Here is a 21181-nt window from a genome sequence, read left to right as displayed (position 1 = left end):
AGGAGCGACCACGCACACTGCGCACAGCAGGAGCAACTAACGCACACTGCGCACAACAGGAGCAACTAACGCACACTGCGCACAACAGGAGCAACTAACGCACACTGCGCACAGCAGGAGCAACTAACGCACACTGCATACAGCAGGAGCAACTACTGCACACTGCGCACAGCAGGAGCAACTACTGCACACTGCGCACAACAGGAGCAACTACTGCGCACAACAGGAGCGACCACGCACACTGCGCACAGCAGGAGCAACTAACGCACACTGCGCACAACAGGAGCAACTAACGCACACTGCGCACAACAGGAGCAACTAACGCACACTGCGCACAGCAGGAGCAACTAACGCACACTGCATACAGCAGGAGCAACTACTGCACACTGCGCACAGCAGGAGCAACTAACGCACACTGCATACAGCAGGAGCAACTACTGCACACTGCGCACAACAGGAGCAACTACTGCACACTGCGCACAACAGGAGCAACTACTGCACACTGCGCACAACAGGAGCAACTACTGCACACTGCGCACAACAGGAGCAACTACTGCAACCACAAACTACGCACAATAGGAGCAACTACTGCACACTGCACACAACAGGAGTGACCGCATACTGCACACAACAGGAGTGACCACACACTGCACACAACAGGAGTGACCACACACTGCACACAACGGGAGTGACCGCACACTGCACACAACAGGAGTGACCACACACTGCACACAACAGGAGTGACCGCATACTGCGTACAATTGCTGCATCTGCATACTGTACATGACACAAGCAACCGCTACAACTGCACACTGTGCACGACACAAGCAACCGCTACAACTGCACACTGTGCACGACACAAGCAACCGCTACAACTGCGCACGACACAAGCAACCGCTACAACTGCACACTGTGCACGACACAAGCAACCGCTGCAACTGTCCAAAGTGCACCTCCTGCATCCTGACACCGTGCGCAGCTCTCCTACCTCACCAGTGCTGCATTCCCACAGCCTTCACTACATACGCACACTGCGTTGCGTCCGTCACCTGCTGCATCCTGACACCGTGCAACACAAACACTTCCTGCACACAAAACTCCCGACACGCACGGCTGCAAACGCTGCAATCAGCACGCCGTCTGAACTCCGACACACAACTCACTGACACATTCGCTGTCCACAGCTGCAAGCACGCCACCTCCCGTGCATCCGCCGCACACTGTCACTGTCTGCGCTCACACCTGTCACACAGCCTGACCCTCCTGCCGGCACACCTACAGACTGACACCGACACCGTGCAGGCAGAGGCTGGAGACCGCGACAACATGAAGAAGTGGATGCTCGTCAAGCAGGTCCGCAGGGCGTCTTCTGTGAGTACGGAGCCGGGAATGGTGTGGGGGGGTCATCCTGCAGATCTCCGACCACCCTGGGGGGGGGGGGGGGAGTGTGGGAGGGGCGGCTGCTCACTCACCTGTGCTCAGGTGTCCCCTGCTGTGGGGGGAGGGGAGGAATGTAAGATCATGGCTATGGAGAATGGGCATCGGTAGGCGTGTAAAGATTAAAGTCCAGCAAAAAAAATGGGCAACGAAAGCGGCAAAACCTGAACGTGTCACCAGATCCGGGCGATGTCAGGATTGTACTCGGGGTTCTAGGTCTATAGAGGAAATGGGCTCCAAAGGAGGATAACGCTCTATAGAAAATGGGCTCCAAAACACCTGCATGGCAGCAGAACCGGCTGATAGAAATCTGGATGGCGATGGCTGGGGGGGGGGGACTTAGGAGACGAGGCGGCATGAGGGTGGGGTTCTAGATACATAGTTATAGAAAATGGGCTCCAAAGTGCCTGCATGGCAGCAGAACCGGCCGATAGAAATCCGGATGGCAATGGCTGGGGGGGACTTAGGAGACGAGGTGGCATGAGGGTGGGGTTCTAGATACATAGTTATAGAAAATGGGCTCCGAAACACCTGCATGGCAGCAGAACCGGCTGATAGAAAGCTGGATTTTACTTTTCTTTCGAGAATGGTGATGGCTAGGGGGGGCACCCAGGAGACGAGGTGGCATAAGGCTGGGGTTCTAGATATATAGAGTTATATAAAGTGGGCACGGAAAGGGTTACATGGCATTGGGTGGTATAACGTCGGTGTCAGTATTGGGTGGTATAACGTCGGTGTCAGTATTGGGTGGTATAACGTCGGTGTCAGTATTGGGTGGTATAACGTCGGTATCAGTATTGGGTGGTATAACGTCGGTGTCAGTATTGGGTGGTATAACGTCGGTATCAGTATTGGGTGGTATAACGTCGGTGTCAGTATTGGGTGGTATAACGTCGGTATCAGTATTGGGTGGTATAACATCGGTATCAGTATTGGGTGGTATAACGTCGGTATCAGTATTGGGTGGTATAACGTCGGTGTCAGTATTGGGTGGTATAACGTCGGTGTCAGTATTGGGTGGTATAAGGTCGGTGTCAGTATTGGGTGGTATAACGTCGGTGTCAGTATTGGGTGGTATAAGGTCGGTGTCAGTATTGGGTGGTATAAGGTCGGTGTCAGTATTGGGTGGTATAAGTTCGGTGTCAGTATTGGGTGGTATAACGTCGGTGTCAGTATTGGGTGGTATAAGGTCGGTGTCAGTATTGGGTGGTATAAGTTCGGTGTCAGTATTGGGTGGTATAAGTTCGGTGTCAGTATTGGGTGGTATAAGTTCGGTGTCAGTATTGGGTGGTATAAGTTCGGTGTCAGTATTGGGTGGTATAACATCGGTGTCAGTATTGGGTGGTATAACGTCGGTGTCAGTATTGGGTGGTATAACGTCGGTGTCAGTATTGGGTGGTATAACGTCGGTGTTAGTATTGGGTGGTATAACGTCGGTGTCAGTATTGGGTGGTATAACGTCGGTGTCAGTATTGGGTGGTATAACGTCGGTGTCAGTATTGGGTGGTATAACGTCGGTGTCAGTATTGGGTGGTATAACGTCGGTGTCAGTATTGGGTGGTATAACGTCGGTATCAGTATTGGGTGGTATAACGTCGGTGTCAGTATTGGGTGGTATAACGTCGGTGTCAGTATTGGGTGGTAAAGGTCGGTATCAGTATTGGGTGGTATAACGTCGGTATCAGTATTGGGTGGTAAAGGTCGGTATCAGTATTGGGTGGTATAACGTCGGTGTCAGTATTGGGTGGTATAACGTCGGTGTCAGTATTGGGTGGTATAACGTCGGTGTCAGTATTGGGTGGTATAACGTCGGTATCAGTATTGGGTGGTAAAGGTCGGTATCAGTATTGGGTGGTATAACGTCGGTGTCAGTATTGGGTGGTATAACGTCGGTATCAGTATTGGGTGGTATAACGTCGGTATCAGTATTGGGTGGTAAAGGTCGGTATCAGTATTGGGTGGTATAACATCGGTATCAGTATTGGGTGGTATAACGTCGGTGTCAGTATTGGGTGGTATAACGTCGGTATCAGTATTGGGTGGTATAACGTCGGTGTCAGTATTGGGTGGTAAATGGTTGAGGTTCCGATGGAAATGGGCACGGGGGTGTAACTTGGACACGGCACTGGAATTGGTTGGAGTTCCGGATAAATGGGGGCTGATGGGTTGGCAGATGCCATGGTAATGGGCGGAGTCAGGATGAGGGTATCATTCCATAGAGCAGGGGGGTCTCCAAACTTTGACCCGCCAGCTGTTGAGGAACTACATGTCCCATCATGCCTCTGGGAGTCTTGCAAGGCCTCATGGGACTTACAGTTGAACCCGCTATAGGGTGGGCACCATGACAGGTGGAATGGGGCGATGGCATTGGCATGTCACCCGATGAGTCCTGCTGGGGTTCCAGGTCTCCTCCGTAGTCGCCATGGTTTCCCTGCACTGATGATGGCCGAGGAGTCTGGAACATCTCTGTGCAGTTTGGAAATAATCGCCTCTGGATTATTCGGCCATCTTTTTACGCCGGCAGTCCTGGGTGGGCACCTGACGTGATCTGCATGGCCCCGCCCACTGCCCTGAAATGAGGGAGAATCCGCCTACTTTTGGTAACATAATAAAAAAAAAATGTGCTTGCGGCAATGTTTCCATATGAGACATAATTGTTACATAATTGTTACATTGTATCCGTTGTGAAGAGCAGCAGCTCCTGCCGGCCTTGCGGAGGAAATGCCGAGTGTTATGGAATCGTTCTGTTAGATCATCTTTCCATAATTGTTACATTGTATCTGTGCAGCGCCTGCTTTCCCCCATTCCAGGGAGCGCTGGCCTTGCGGGGGGTTAATGCCGGATGTGATGGGAGCAAAATGATACAGAATTGTAACGATGTATCAGTGTTGTACTAAAGACCTGCAGCTCCTGCTTTCCTCCATTTCTGGGAGCGCTGGATTTGCGGGGCTAATGCCGGGTGTTATGTGAACATTATGAAAGGAATTGTTACAATGTATCAGTGTTGTAATAAAGTTCAGCAGCTCCTGCTTTCCCCCATTTCTGGGAGCGCCGGCCTTGCAAGGTTATCGCCGGGTGTTATGGGAACATTGTTTCCTTTTGATACATAGTTGTTACATTGTATCTGTGCAGCTCTCGCCTTCCCCCATTCACAGTAGCGCCGGCCTTGCGGAGGAAATGCCGAATGTAATGGAATCGTTATGAACTACAATCTGTACAATGTATTTGTGGGGTTAATGCCGGGTGTGATGGGAACATTATGATATGTAATTGTTACAATGTATCGGTGTTGTAATAAAGACCTGCAGCTCCTGCTTTCCCCCTTTCCTGGGAGCTCCGGATTTGCGGGGTTAATGCCGGGTGTTATGGGAACATTGTTTCCTTATGATACATAATTGTTACATTGTATCCGTGCAGCGCCTGCTTTCCCCCATTCCTGGGAGCGCCGGCCTTGCGGGGTTAATGCCGGGTGTTATGGGAACATTGTTTCCGTATGATATGGAATTGTCACAATGTATCAGGGCTGTGATGAAGACCACCAGCTCCTGCTTTCCCCCATTCCTGGGAGCTCCAGATTTGCGGGGTGAATGCCGGGTGTTATGGGAATATTGTTTCCTTATGATACATAATTGTTACATTGTATCCGTGCAGCACCTGCTTTCCCCCATTCCTGGGAGCTCTGGCCTTGCGGGGTTAATGCCGGGTGTTATGGGAACATTGTTTCCGTATGATATGGAATTGTCACAATGTATCAGGGCTGTGATGAAGACCTGCAGCTCCTGCTTTCCCCCTTTCCTGGGAGCGCCAGCCTTGCGGGGTTAATACCGGGTGTTATGGGAACACGATGTTTCCTCGTGATACATAATTGTTACTTTGTATCCATGCAGCGCCTGCTTTCCCCCATTCCTGGGAGCGCCGGCCTTGCGGGGTTAATGCCGGGTGTTATGGGAACATTGTTTCCGTATGATATGGAATTGTCACAATGTATCAGGGCTATGATGAAGACCTGCAGCTCCTGCTTTCCCCCATTCCTGGGAGCTCTGGCCTTGCGGGGTGAATGCCGGGTGTTATGGGAACATTGTTTCCGTATGATATGGAATTGTCACAATGTATCAGGGCTGTGATGAAGACCTGCAGCTCCTGCTTTCCCCGGGAGCGCCAGCCTTGCGGGGTTAATACCGGGTGTTATGGGAACACGATGTTTCCTCGTGATACATAATTGTTACATTGTATCCATGCAGCGCCTGCTTTCCCCCATTCCTGGGAGCGCCGGCCTTGCGGGGTTAATGCCGGGTGTTATGGGAACATTGTTTCCGTATGACATGGAATTGTCACAATGTATCAGGGCTGTGATGAAGACCTGCAGCTCCTGCTTTCCCCCTTTCCTGGGAACTCCGGATTTGCGGGGTGAATGCCGGGTGTTCTGGGAACACGATGTTTCCTCATGATACATAATTGTTCCATTGTTTCCTTGCGGTGATGAGGGGCGGCGGGGGTTAATCCTCTGCACACACAAGGGGCCACAAGGCGGCCCTCACCGCTCATAGACACCTACAGCCTGAGGCTCTGCTGCCGACGCAAGCTTCCATCTGTGCTTCTCACACAGGCCAATGAAATCCTCCATCTCTGGGGGCAATATATATATTCAGCAGCTGCAGCCAATCACTGGTAGGAACGTCCTCGCTGCGATCCGGAGAAACGTGCTGCTAGCTGTCACTTCATTGGCTCTGAAGGATCACATGACCCGGTCATTTCTCTGCATTTCTATATCTCAGTCTAAATCAGAACTCCAGATATGAAATCTAATGCAGCTCTGGAATCACAGCAGAGCTCAGACTGGAAAAAGGAAGAAGCCGCACCGGGTGCTGATCTGTTCCTGTGCTGACATACGCACGCTGATAGGAGGAGAGAGCAGAGAGATGAGCTCATCAGTGTGCTGCTTCTCCTTTCCCTATCCAATCACAGGCTGAGGGTGGGTCCAGGGCAACCTGGGCTCGGAGGAAGTGGGTTGAATGATGCTGGCCATCAGATTGAGGACATCTAGTGGCAGAAAGAAGTACTGCGGGGAAATCCCTGGATTGGATGGGAATATTGCAGCGACTTTTAATGGGATTTATATCTCATTTTTGGTCTGGAGTTCTCCTTTAAGTATTCAGGAAAGGACAGAGAATTGACCCCCACAAGTGCCTCCCAGTCCCCCTGCAGTGCCTCCCAGTCCCCCTGCAGTGCCTCCCAGTCCCCCTGCAGTGCCTCCCAGTCCCCCTGCAGTGCCTCCCAGTCCCCCTGCAGTGCCTCCCAGTCCCCCTGCAGTGCCTCCCGATCCCCACAAGTGCCTCCCAGTCCCCCTGCAGTGCCCCCCGATCCCCACAAGTGCCTCCCAGTCCCCCTGCAGTGCCCCCCGATCCCCACAAGTGCCTCCCAGTCCCCCTGCAGTGCCCCCCGATCCCCACAAGTGCCTCCCAGTCCCCCTGCAGTGCCTCCCGATCCCCACAAGTGCCTCCCAGTCCCCCCGCAGTGCCTCCCGATCCCCACAAGTGCCTCCCAGTCCCCCCGCAGTGCCTCCCGATCCCCACAAGTGCCTCCCAGTCCCCCTGCAGTGCCCCCCGATCCCCACAAGTGCCTCCCAGTCCCCCTGCAGTGCCCCTAGCTTGCAGCATAGCAAGCTCCAGTGCCCCCATAGTACCCCCAGCTGTGCCCCTGGCAGTATCACAGAGTGCCCCCCATAGTGCCCCTGTCAGTGTCACAGAGTGCCCCCAGCAGTGTGCAAAGATGACCCCCATATTCCCCCATCAGTGTCCCCTATTGCAATGTCCTACAGTTCCCCCTGCTCCCCCCCCCCCCATAGTGCCCTCCCCCTGCCTCCCGTAGTGACCTCCCCCTGCCCCCCACATAGTGCCCTCCCCCTGCCCCCCACATAGTGCCCTCCCCCTGCCCCCCACATAGTGCCCTCCCCCTGCCCCCCGTAGTGCCCTCCCCCTACCCCCCCATAGTGCCCTCCCCCTGCCCCCCCCGTAGTGCCCTCCAGTCTCCCACATTATCTCTGCAAACCCCCCCAACTTCCTGAAGAGGCACCCCTCCCCCGACGCCCAGCCCCATCCAGAACCTTTCAGTATGTCCGGTTCTGTGACCCGATCTCTCGCTGTGATACCAGAAAGTGACCCGTCAGGCCGGCACCACCGAGAACAAGGCAGCTGATTACGTTCCATTGGAATGCTGTTTGTCTGAGCCGATTGGACAGAAAATTTCCAGCACGCTGGGCTGATCCCACTACACCCCCCCTAAATGTCTGGTATTTATCGCTGGACTTATGAAGCTGAGAGCGACATTCAACAAACATTCACTGCAGGCGAATCTCCCCGATCCCCGCGCTTCACATGACCGTGACAGTGAGTCATCCCCAGCCGGGACCTGGGACTTCGTATTCCTCTCAGACTCCGTCACCCAAATAACTTCCCAGACATTTATACCACGTCCAAGGGTCAGGCGTGCGAGGCGGGGGCGGGGTGAAAGTCTGTCTGCAGCCGAGTGACACCCAGAGCGAGCGAGTGTCACCCGGAGTGAGTGACACCCGGAGCCAATGACACCCAAAGTGCGTGACACCCGGAGCCAATGAAACCCGGTGCGACCGACACCCGGAGCGAGTGACACCCAGAGCGACAGAGCGAGTGACACCCAGAGCGAGTGACACCCAGAGCGACAGAGCTAGTGACACCCAGAGCGAGTGACACCCAGAGCGACAGAGCGAGTGACACCCAGAGCGAGTGATACCCAGAGCGACAGAGCGAGTGTCACCCAGAGCGAGTGACACCCAGAGCGACAGAGCGAGTGACACCCAGAGCGAGTGACACCCAGAGCGACAGAGCTAGTGACACCCAGAGCGAGTGACACCCAGAGCGACAGAGCGAGTGTCACCCAGAGCGAGTGTCACCCAGAGCGACAGAGCGAGTGACACCCAGAGCGACAGAGCGAGTGACACCCAGAGCGACAGAGCGAGTGACACCCAGAGTGACAGAGCGAGTGACACCCAGAGTGACAGAGCGAGTGACACCCAGAGCGAGTGACACCCAGAGCGACAGAGCGAGTGACACCCAGAGCAACAGAGCGAGTGACACCCAGAGCGACAGAGCGAGTGACACCCAGAGCGAGTGTCACCCAGAGCAACTGACACCCAGAGCGAGTGTCACCCAGAGCAACTGACACCCAGAGTGACAGAGCGAGTGACACCCAGAGCGACAGAGTGAGTGACACCCAGAGCGAGTGACACCCAGAGCGAGTGTCACCCAGAGCGACTGACACCCAGAGCGACAGAGTGAGTGACACTCAGAGCGCCAGAGTGAGTGACACCCAGAGCGAGTGTCACCCAGAGCAACAGAGCGAGTGTCACCCAGAGCGACAGAGCGAGTGTCACCCAGAGCGACAGAGCGAGTGTCACCCAGAGCGACAGAGCGAGTGACACCCAGAGCGACAGAGCGAGTGACACCCAGAGCGACAGAGTGAGTGACACCCAGAGCGACAGAGTGAGTGACACCCAGAGCGACAGAGCGACTGACACCCAGAGCGACTGACACCCAGAGCGAGTCATCCCCATCCGGGACCCGGAACTTCGTATTCCTCGCAGATGCCTTCTCCCAAATAACTTCCGAGACATTTATATCACGTCCGAGGGTCAGGCGTTGTCAGACGTGCACGGCGGGGGCGGCGTGAAATTTTGTCTGCAGCCCAGTGACACCCAGAGTGAGTGACACCCAGAGCAGGAAGTTCACTGATCGGTACAAAGCCGCCCGTCATCCTCCTCCTCCCCTGGATCTGCCGCTTAGGATTTCCTCCCCAGGCGGTGGGCCAGGTACATATCTATGCGGGTTGCGGTTGATGCGTTTTTTCTGCGGCATTTTGCTTTTTGAACCCGCGTTTTTGATGCGTTTTTTATTTTGTTTTATAGGATAGGACTTACACTCTGCGGCACTCAAGTCGCGTCAAAGTAGTGCAGGAACCTTTGTGTGTCCGGAGTCGCAGGTTGGGGGGCCGTGTTCTAGCCTGAACCCCGACATCAGGACCGGGATCCCACCACCGCGTGTCACTCGCTCAGGAATCGCATCGCATTGCATTGCTGTGCGGCTGACATGCGATTCTGTGTGATGCAATTTGAGCCATGCGTTAAATCGCATCGCATCTGCGCCAAAAAAGGTGAAGGACCCTTTTGTTTTTTGTACCCAAACCTGAATCACATCTCAATGCCGTTCAGGAAACGCAGCATTTCCCGCACCGCGTCAGTGTGAACCCGGTCTTAATCCTAAACATGCGACTTTGGACACATAAAGGTTCCTGCGCGACTTTGATGCGACTTGAGTGCCAGAGAGTGTAAAGTCGCATCAAAGTCGCATCACATGAACAGAACTCTCATACATTCCTATTAACCAAAACAGAACGCAGAACGCATTGACAAAACTGCAGAGCCAGAGAGTGTAAAGTCGCTTCGAAGTCGCACTACATGAACAGAACTTTTACTTTCCTAATAGCCAAAAACATGCGATTTTGGACACATAAAGGTTCCTGCGCAACTTTGATGAGACTTGAGTGCCAGAGAGTGTAAAGTCGCATCAAAGTCGCCCTACATGAACAGAACTCTCATACTTTCCTATTAACCAAAAACGCAGAACGCATCAAAAACACGCCAGTGTCAGAGACTATAAAGTCGCATCGAAGTCGCACTACATGAACAGAACCTAATAGCCAAAAACATGCGATTTTGGACACACAAAGGTTCCTGCACTAATTTCATGCTACTTGAGTGCCAGAGAACCAAACAAAAAAAAAACGCAGAACGCATCAAAAACACTGCAGAGCCAGAGAATATAAAGTCGCTTCAAAGCCACACTACATGAACAGAACTCTCATACTTTCCTATTAACCAAAAACGCAGAACGCATCAAAAAACACACCAGTGTCAGAGAATATAAAGTCGCATCAAAGTCGCATCACATGAACAGAACTTTCAGACTTTTCTAATAGGCAAAAACATGCGACTTTGGACACATAAAGGTTCCTGCGCTACAATGCGACTTTCATGCTACTTGAGTGCCAGAGAGTGTAAAGTCGCATCAAAGTCGCCCTTCATGAACAGAACTCTCATACTTTTACTATTAAACAAAACGCAGAACGCATCAAAAACACGCCAGTGCCAGAGAGTGTAAAGTCGCATCAATGTCGCACTACATGAACAGAACGCTTATACTTTCCTAATAGCCAAAAACATGCAATTTTGGACATATAAAGGTTCCTGCACTAATTTCATGCTACTTGAGTGCCAGAGAGTGTAAAGTCGCATCACATGAACAAAACTCTCATACTTTCCCATTAACCAAGGGAAAAAAAACGCAGAACGCATCAAAAACACTGCAGAGCCAGAGAACATAAAGTCTCATCAAAGTCGCATCACATGAAAAGAACTCTCATGCTTTCCTATTAATCAAAACAAAACGCAGAACGCATCAAAAACACACCAATGCCAGTGAGTTTAAAGTTGCATCTAAGTCGCATCACATGATCCGAACTCTCATACTTTCCTATTAACCAAAATTTAAAAAAAACGCAGAATGCATCAAAAACACGCCAGTGCCAGAAAGTATAAAGTCGCATCAAAGTTGCACTACATTTTTTTCCCCTTTAGTTAATAGGAAAGTATGAGAGTTCTGTTCATGTAGTGCGACTTTGAGGCGACTTTACACTCTTTGGGACTGGCGTGTTCTTGACGCGTCTGCATTTTTTTTTGGTTAATAGGACAGTATGAGAGTTCTGTTTATGTGGTGCGACTTCGATGCGACTTTATATTCTCTGGCACTGGCGTGTTTTTGATGCGTTCTGCGCTTTGTTTTGGTTACTAGGAAAGTATGAGAGTTCTGTGCATGTGGTGCGACTTCGATGCGACTTTACACTCTCTGACACTCAAATCGCATCAAAGTAGCGCAGGAACCTTTATGTGTCCGAAATCGCATGTTTTTGGCTATTAGGAAAGTATGAGAGTTCTGTTCATGTAGTGCGACTTCGATGCGACTTTACACTCTCTGACACTCAAATCGCATCAAAGTAGCGCAGGAACCTTTATGTGTCCGAAATCGCTTTTTTTTGGCTATTAGGAAAGTATGAGAGTTCTGTGCATGTGGTGCGACTTCGATGCGACTTTACACTCTCTGACACTCAAATCGCATCAAAGTAGCGCAGGAACCTTTATGTGTCCGTAATCGCATGTTTTTGGCTATTTGGAAAGTATGAGAGTTCTGTTCATGTAGTGCGACTTTATACTTTCTGGCGTGTTTTTGATGCGTTCTGTCATACTTTCCTATTAACCCCAAAAAAAAATCTGCGGGGGGAAAAAAAGCCCCCGACCCTTTCCCAAAAAATCGCACCGTCTCCAAACGAACGCACAGATCTGAACTCGATCCGTAGGAGACTCCTGTTCAGCGTTTCTGGAAAACGCACAAAAAAACGGCGCCGAGGGTTCGCTTTACATCAGACAAAAGATCGAAAAGGGAAATCGGACATAAAATCGTCCATCTTGGGGGCGTCGACTTTCTTCCATGTCTGCGGCGGCGGCGGCGTTGATCGCCCGGAAGGGGTTAGTGCGTCACCTGATCCGGCGGCGATAATGCGAGTCGCTCTGGTTTTCCGGCAGGTGAGCGCGGAGAAGGCGTGTCCTCTGACTTTGATCCCCGTGATAATAAAAAATGTAATAAATTGTAAAAAAAATTAAAATCGTATTAAATATAATAAATTGTAATAACATAATATATACAAATCATATAATAAATTATATAATAAATTATAAAAGAATATATTAAAATCATCATAAATAATATATTATATTATAATAACATATTAAATAGAAATCATATTAATAAATAGAATAATTATAAAAAAATAAAGTAAATCATAAGACAGTAAATATAAAAATAAACTAAAAATCATCAAAATAAATAATCATCATTATAAATAATATAATAAATTCTTATAAAAGAATGGATTAAAATCATAGATATAATAAATTATAATAAAAGAATAAATAAAAATCATATTAATAAATAATATAATAAAAGAATGAATTAAAATCATAGATATAATAAATTATAATAAAAGAATAAATAAAAATCATATTAATAAATAATATAATAAAAGAATGAATTAAAATCATAGATATAATAAATTATAATAAAAGAATAAATAAAAATCATATTAATAAATAATATAATAAAAGAATGAATTAAAATCATAGATATAATAAATTATAATAAAAGAATAAATAAAAATCATATTAATAAATAATATAATAAATATAATACAATAAATAAAAAAAATCATAATATAATAAATTATAATACAAGAATATATAAAAATCATCATAATAAGTATAATATATTATAATAAAATAATTAAAATCATCAATTATATATAATATTCTAAATATAGTAAATACATACATTATAATAAAATAAATATAATAAATAATATGAAAAAAAATAATTAAACACAATTAAAAAAAAATGTTTTCTCGTTTTATACAAAATTAATAAAGAGAATGAAGCTGCTGATCTGTCAGTGAGGAGACTGGATGGGAGTTTTTGTTTTTGTATTTATTTTGACGTCAAATTTCGATTTATTTTTAGTCTTTTGTCTAAAATGCCATTTTCGTTTTGTTGTGGAAATGAACTCCGGCGGGTACAATTCCAACTTGTGACACATCCGGATTTATCACCGGCCTGGTCTGCGGGTGACACCAGAGAATCGCCTCCTCCGCTGTATGTGCGCCGCGTGATTGCCGCGGCCCGGGGAGGGTTAATCCGTGTCATGGAAACCTCTTATCAGTGACGTCACGCCGCAGACACGCTCACATCTGTCACTGTCTCACACGGCTGCAATCAGCATCGTCTGCTGGCCGGACCGGCATCTGATAGAGATTGGATGGTAAGATGGGGTACACGGGCAGCGGTGTGGATGGGGGAGGGGAGCCGGCGGTGATCCCCCCCCACCCATGTAAGTACAGAAGGATCATCTATAGGGTGAGAATATCCGAATTCAGACCTGCGGCCGGTCCTAAGTCACACCAGATCGCTTGTTACGTGGCGGCGGTCCCCGGGAATCCCCAACATCTCCCCATCTTGCTGCATCTCACCGGTTCTTAGATGTGGCGGCTGCATTAGGTGCGGAGGTGACAACACTCTAATGCACCTTAATGTATTTATGGAGGAGCATTGTAGGCCCAGGACTACAGGACCCCTCCCTGCTTTCCTCTTCTCTGTGACATGGGGGGGGGGAAAGGGGTTCTGTAGTCCACTGAGAGGACTGAGCAGGACTGACCACCGAGATTTTAGCGCAGCAGAAGCAGAGCGCGCAGGAAGTCATCGACTCGCATGAGTTCTGCTGAATGGTGCGCAGGACTGTCAGTCAATGTTGTGCCGACGAATCAGCCTCCTGGTTTTTGGGCCCTATTGGTTTGAAGAGGCGTCATTGTTTTTAATTACATATAAAGGCAGATGGTAACATAAAGGATCCCCAGAGCACCGTGGGATAGCTGAAGAGGCACAGCAGCATGCTTTTAGGCTCCCTTTGTCTGACTGAAACCTGCATCGTAAAGAGAAGGTGTCCCTGCTCCTCCGCTCCGAGGTCTCCTTCGGTTTTGTAAATGTTACTAAATGATACAATGTTACATGTGAAAAGAGGACTACAGAACCACCTTCTGGCCTGAGAAAGGACTGCATACAACAAAAATAAGAAAATGCACTATATTGCCCCAAGTATTGGGCCGCCGGCCTTCCCACACACATGACCTTTAATGGCCCCCAGTCTTAGTCCGTAGGGATTGGAACACCTGAGTCACATGATATAGAGGGGATTGGAACACCTGAATCACATGATATGGAGGAGATTGGAACACCTGAATCACATGATTGGGAGGGGATTGGAACACCTGAATCACATGATATGGAGGGGATTGGAGCACCTGAATCACATGATTGGGAGGGGATTGGAACACCTGAATCACATGATATGGAGGGGATTGGAACACCTGAATCACATGATATTGAAGGGATTGGAACACCTGAATCACATGATATGGAGGGGATTGGAACACCTGAATCACATGATTGGGAGGGGATTGGAACACCTGAATCACATGATTGGGAGGGGATTGGAACACCTGAATCACATGATTGGGAGGGGATTGGAACACCTGAATCACATGATATTGAAGGGATTGAAACACCTGAATCACATGATATGGAGGGGATTGGAACACCTGAATCACATGATTGGGAGGGGATTGGAACACCGGAATCACATGATATGAAGGGGATTGAAACACCTGAATCACATGATATGAAGGGGATTGAAACACCTGAATCACATGATATGGAGGGGATTGGAACACCTGAATCACATGATTGGGAGGGGATTGGAACACTGGAATCACATGATTGGGAGGGGATTGGAACACTGGAATCATATGATTGGGAGGGGACTGGAACACTTGAATCACGTGATATGGAGGGGATTGGAATTCCTGAATCACATGATATGGAGGGGATTGGCGCACTGGAATCACATGATTGGGAGGGGATGAAACACCTGAATCTCATCATATGGAGGGGATTGGAACACCTGAATCACATGATTGGGAGGAAATTGGAACACCTGAATCACATGATATGGAGGGGATTGGAACACCTGAATCACATGATATGGAGGGGATTGGCGCACTGGAATCACATGATTGGGAGGGGATGAAACACCTGAATCACATGATATGGAGGGGATTGGAACACCTGAATCACATGATATGGAGGGGATTGGAACACCTGAATCACATGATATGGAGGGGATTGGCGCACTGGAATCACATGATTGGGAGGGCGGGGCCAATACTTTGGGCAATATGTATGTAAAACCTCATTACCTATAAATGTAATTGGAGTCACAACAGAATATTGTTATTAAATGACACATTGTGAACATTCTAAGTGCTTCGTCAGTCATTTGCTGGGGGCCCGAGGGGCCCCGGTAAGCACCAGGCAGGCGATGGGAGCGTTCTGGTCATTAGGCACATTGTATAGAAGCCGCCATGTTGTTCGGCACACGCCAGGAGCAGAGGAATGGATCCTACGATAGAGAACGTCTCCGATCTGTAAAACGTGCGGCAGAGAAATGATGAATTCCCGTCAGACGTTCTGCAGACATCGGCTTGCCCCCCCATCCCCCCTTCCCTTTCCCCCCTCCCCCATCCCCCCTCCCACCTCCCACCCCCCACCCCCCCCCAATAACTTCTAGTTTTCCATTCGAGGACATTTCAGTCCTCCTTAATTTCGGCTCTTAATCTTTCCCCGTAAATTTTGACGGTTTTTAATTTTTCCATCTGCCGGCGATGAGTAATTACCATAAAACATGAATTGCCCCGTCGCAGAGCCGCAGAACGTTCCGCCGTTTGAAGCCGCGACATTTTATGTCGTTATCAGGTCAACAACGACTCCCTCATAAGCTTTGCGTGTCATGGGGGTCGTCTGATATTGTATATTTGGGGGGGGGGGGAGATATTGATGGCGGTTATGTTAATGAACATACAAGCGCTGCTTTCAGTAGGACGAGACGAAGCGAGTTTTTATATTTTTTTTTTATATTTTTCCATTCAGGGATAATAAAGTGCATGTAAGCCCCAAATCGAATTTTCAGTATGGCCGCCATCTTGTATCCCTGTATACTGTTTTTGTGAATCAGTGCTGGCGTTTCATATCTGGAGATCCCGCCACAGACTGCACTTCCTGTTGCAGGCCGTCAGCGCTAAGCCACAGCCCTGCAATCAGCACCTTCATTTGGCCGCTGGACTTCCTACGAAGTCGACCCAATGACCAACGAGGTCGACCCAATGACCAACGAGGTCGACCCAATGACCAACGAGGTCGACCCAATGACCAACGAGGTCGACCCAATGACCAACAAGGTCAACCCAATGACCAACTGAAGGCTGTCCTTGCTCTGCTGAAGCAAACATGGGCTGGGGTGGCATTCTGGGCCTGAAGACTGGTAAGGAACGTTGTGCTCCTGAGTATGGGGAGCTCGATACCCTCCTTCTAGAACTCCACGGCCCCCCCAGTCCCCAATACATACACACAATGGGAGGATAGCCCTTTGAATATCAAATTTTGGGGGTTTCCTTTTGTAATTGGCGCTTTTGGTCATTTATTAGTTGTCCTGCTTATGGGAGTCAACATACGTCCAGGAAGGTCATGTATGGGGACATGGCGAGGTGTACATATAATGACCTCATCTGATCCCAGGAAACCAATAAATAATCACAAATGGATAATTGCCAGGATGTTGGAGTTCTGATCGATTGGTTTGAATTTCCTGTCTATTTAATGTGAGAATTATTCCCACAATGGGCTTGGTGACCATCATGTTAGGTCCTATTTGGTCAATATGGAGTTCCTCCAGAATTGTAGATCCTTTGTCTGTGACAACGTTTCTTATCTGGAGATCCCGCCACAAACTGCACTTCCTGTTGCAGGCCATCAGCACTAAGCCACAGCCCTACAATCAGCACCTTCATTTGGCCGCTGGACTTCCTACGAGGTCGACCCAATGACCCACGAGGTCAACCCAATGACCAACTGAAGGCCGTCCTTGCCCTGCTGAAGAAAACATGGGCTGGGGTGGCATTCTGTGCCTGAAGACTGGTAAGGAACGTTGTGCTCCTGAGTATGGGGAGCTCGATACCCTCCTTCTAGGACTCCACGGCCCCCCCAGTCCCCAATACATACACACAATGGGAGGATAGCCCTTTGAATATCAAATTTTGGGGGTTTCCTTTTGTGATTGGCGCTTTTGGTCATTTATTAGTTGTCCTGCTTATGGGAGTCAACATACGTCCAGGAAGGTCATGTATGGGGACATGGTGAGGTGTACATATAATGACCTCATCTGATCCCAGGACACCAATAATCAATCACTAAAGGATAATTGCCAGGATGTTGGAGTTCTGATCGATTGTTATGGATTTCATGTCTATTAAATGTGAGAATCACACAATGGGCTTGGTGACCATCATGTTAGGTCCTATTTGGTCACTATTGAGTTCCTCCAGAATTGTAGATCCTTTGTCTGTGACAACGTTTCTTATCTGGAGATCCTGCCACAAACTGCACTTCCTGTTGCAAGCCATCAGCACTAAGCCACCTTCATTTGGCCGTTGGACTTCCTACGAGGTCGACCCAATGACCAACTGAAGGCTGTCCTTGCCCTGCTGAAGAAAACATGGGGCTGGGGTGGCATTCTGGGCCTGAAGACTGGTAAGGAACGTTGTGCTCCTGAGTATGGGGAACTCGATACCCTCCTTCTAGAACTCCACGGCCTCCCCCCCCCCCCAGTCCAAAATACATACACACAATGGAAGGATAGCCCTTTGAATATCAAATTTTTGGGGTTTCCTTTAGCGATTGGCGCTTTTGGTCATTTATTAGTTGTCCTGCTTAAGGGAGTCAACATACATTCAGGAAGGTCATGTATGGGGACATGGCAAGGTGTACATCTACATATTACCCTGATGACCTCAACTGATCCCAGAACACCAATATTCAATCACAAATCGATAATTGCCAGGATGTTGGAGTTGCATGTTGGAGTTCTGATGTCTGGAGTTATGGATTTCCTGTCTATTAAAGGTGCGAATTATTCCAACAGTGGGCTTGGTGACCATCATGTTAGGTCCTATTTGGTCACTATGGAATTCCTCCAGAATTGTAGATCCTTTGTCTGTGACGACGTTTCTTATCTAGGAGTCAACATATGTCCAGGATGGTCATGTATGGTCATGTATTGGGGACATGGCGAGGTGTACACCTGATGGCCTCATCTGATCCCAGGACACCAATAATCAATCACAAATGGATAATTGCCAGGATGTTGGAGTTCTGATCGATTGTTATGGATTTCCTGTCTATTAAATGTGAGAATTATTCCCACAATGGGCTTGGTGACCATCATGTTAGGTCCTATTTGGTCAATACGGAGTTCCTCCAGAATTGTAGATCCTTTGTATTGCACTGTGATGTGTAGATTGATTGATTTCTTTCGTATTATTTTGTATTTTGCTCATTTTTGATTGAACATCATCGTTCTTGGTGGACCTTCTTTTAGTATTTCATCAACAAACGTTCTCATCTCTTGCAGCTGTCGGGAGGCTGTGAGCTCACCACGGTGCTTCAAGATTTTGTCGCCATCCACAGCAATGAGTTGAGCATCCAGGTGGGCCAGACGGTGGAGCTTCTGGAGAAGCCGAGTGATCGTCCTGGGTGGTGTTTGGTGAGGACGACGGATCGGAGCCCTCCGCAGGAAGGTCTGGTGCCCAGCAGTGCCCTGTGCATCTCCCACTCCCGGAGCAGCGTGGAGATGGAGTGCTTCTTCCCGTCAGGGAAAGGTAGGAGCCGTTGTGAGTTCTGGTGACGCTGTGTTCTGCTGTGGACTGGAATAGGAACCCCAAAGTGATCTGCCCCTGAGGCACAATATGGAGGAATGGTTTTTTCTGACGAATATTTGTTGTGTTGATGTACAAAAGTGACATTGTTGCTTTATAAATAATTTCTATTTTCGTAAACTATTACTACATCTTCAAAACTGGGGACATTTGCTAGGTGGGAGCAACAGGTGCGCTCTGTAGCCAAATGTCTGTACCCCTGACCATCAACATCTAGAAGAGCTTGTTTGGACCTATGTTTTGAAAACCATGGCCACGAATATGGAGCTGACCCCCAACATTCTCCCCCCCACCACCACAGCCATTAATATGGAGCTGACCCCCAACAGCCTGCACCACCACCACAGCCATTAATATGGGGTTGACCCCCAACATCCACAACCACAGCCATTAATATGGGGTTGACCCCCAACATACACCATAGAAGCCATTAATATGAAGCGGAGTGCCAACATCCACCACCACCACAGCCATTAATATGGAATTAACCCCCAACATCCACTACCACAACTGTTATTATGGGGTTGACCCCAACATCCACCAACACCACCACAACCATTAATATGGGGTAACCCCCAACATCCACCACCACAGCCATTATTATGGAGCTGACCCCCAACATCCACCACCACCACAGCCATTAATATGGAGCTGACCCCCAACATCCACCACCACAGCCATTAATATGGAGCTGACCCCCAACATCCACCACCACAGCCATTAATTTGGAGCTGACCCCCAACATCCACCACCACAGCCATTAATATGGAGCTGACCCCCAACATCCACAGCCATTAATATGGAGCTGACCCCCAACATCCACCACCACAGCCATAAATATGGAGCTGACCCCCAACATCCACCATCACAGCCATTATTATGGAGCTGACCCCCAACATCCACCACCACCACAGCCATAAATATGGAGCTGACCCCCAACATCCACCATAGAAGCCATTAATATGAAGCGGAGTGCCAACATCCACCACCACCACAGCCATTAATATGGAATTAACCCCCAACATCCACTACCACAACTGTTATTATGGGGTTGACCCCAACATCCACCAACACCACCACAACCATTAATATGGGGTAACCCCCAACATCCACCACCACAGCCATTAATATGGAGCTGACCCCCAACATCCACCACCACAGCCATTAATATGGAGCTGACCCCCAACATCCACCACCACAGCCATTAATTTGGAGCTGACCCCCAACATCCACCACCACAGCCATTAATATGGAGCTGACCCCCAACATCCACAGCCATAAATATGGAGCTGACCCCCAACATCCACCACCACAGCCATAAATATGGAGCTGACCCCCAACATCCACCATCACAGCCATTATTATGGAGCTGACCCCCAACATCCACCACCACCACAGCCATAAATATGGAGCTGACCCCCAACATCCACCATCACAGCCATTATTATGGAGCTGACCCCCAACATCCACCACCACCACAGCCATTAATATGGAGTGGACAGCTGCCAGCAAACGGTTAAATATCTTTCTCATAGGGGTAGCCGAGTGCTAACAACTCATGTTCTCCAGACTTCCAGGTAGCCGGCAGAGCTGTGATCATTAATTGCAGGTGATGTTCTCCAGACTTCCAGGTAGCTGGCAGAGCTGTGATCATTAATTGCAGGTGATGTTCTCCAGACTTCCAGGTAGCAGCACAGCTGTGATCATTAATTGCAGGTTATATTCTCCAGACTTCCAGGTAGCAGCACAGCTGTGATCATTAATTGCAGGTTATATTCTCCAGACTTCCAGGTAGCAGGCAGAGCTGTGATCATTCATTGCATGTGATGTTCTGCAGACTTCCAGGTAGCGGCACAGATGTGATTAGTAGCCGTGTATAAGAATTCTCTCCCTGGTGATTGTGTTTGGATATCCGAAGTTATTCATCATCCCCCCTCAGAAGTATTTTTTTATAGCAGCAGTTTGTCTTGCTGCAGTGGGTTGTCTATGAGCTCTGATGGCCAGTAGGTGGCGCTCTCCTCCCACCATCCCTATTGCTGCGATAAAGTGGAGAATTCTGGAAATTCCTGAACTATTTCCTCCTCTTTGCTGTCTTCAGAGATCCTTCAGAGAAGAGGACGGCGGTGTGTTTGTACCACACACAGGCACTGCAGACTTGTGTGTAGACCTCTCCATTGCAGACCAGTAAAGGGTCCCCAGCACTGGACTGTCCATGGCTGGAAAACCTCA

General features: G+C 48.9%; 1 protein-coding gene across 1 annotated transcript in view; it reads left to right on the top strand.

Moving 5' to 3' along the window:
* Positions 1-18921, top strand: part of LOC149436376 (kalirin) — a 162160-nt gene extending 143239 nt beyond the window's left edge. Inside the window, exon 27 of the mRNA XM_089661685.1 lies at positions 18649-18921. Coding sequence (XP_089517811.1) covers positions 18649-18921 — 273 coding nt within the window. The remainder of the gene's footprint in view (positions 1-18648) is intronic.
* Positions 18922-21181: the final 2260 nt, after the last annotated feature.

Source organism: Staurois parvus, unplaced genomic scaffold, assembly GCF_062004578.1.
Source record: "Staurois parvus isolate SC_StPar_1 unplaced genomic scaffold, SC_StPar_1.0 ptg001366l, whole genome shotgun sequence".
In the NCBI taxonomy this organism is placed as follows: Eukaryota; Metazoa; Chordata; class Amphibia; order Anura; family Ranidae; genus Staurois; species Staurois parvus.
Note: the sequence above shows the minus strand (reverse complement) of the source record. Positions and strands in the feature narration are given on the sequence as shown.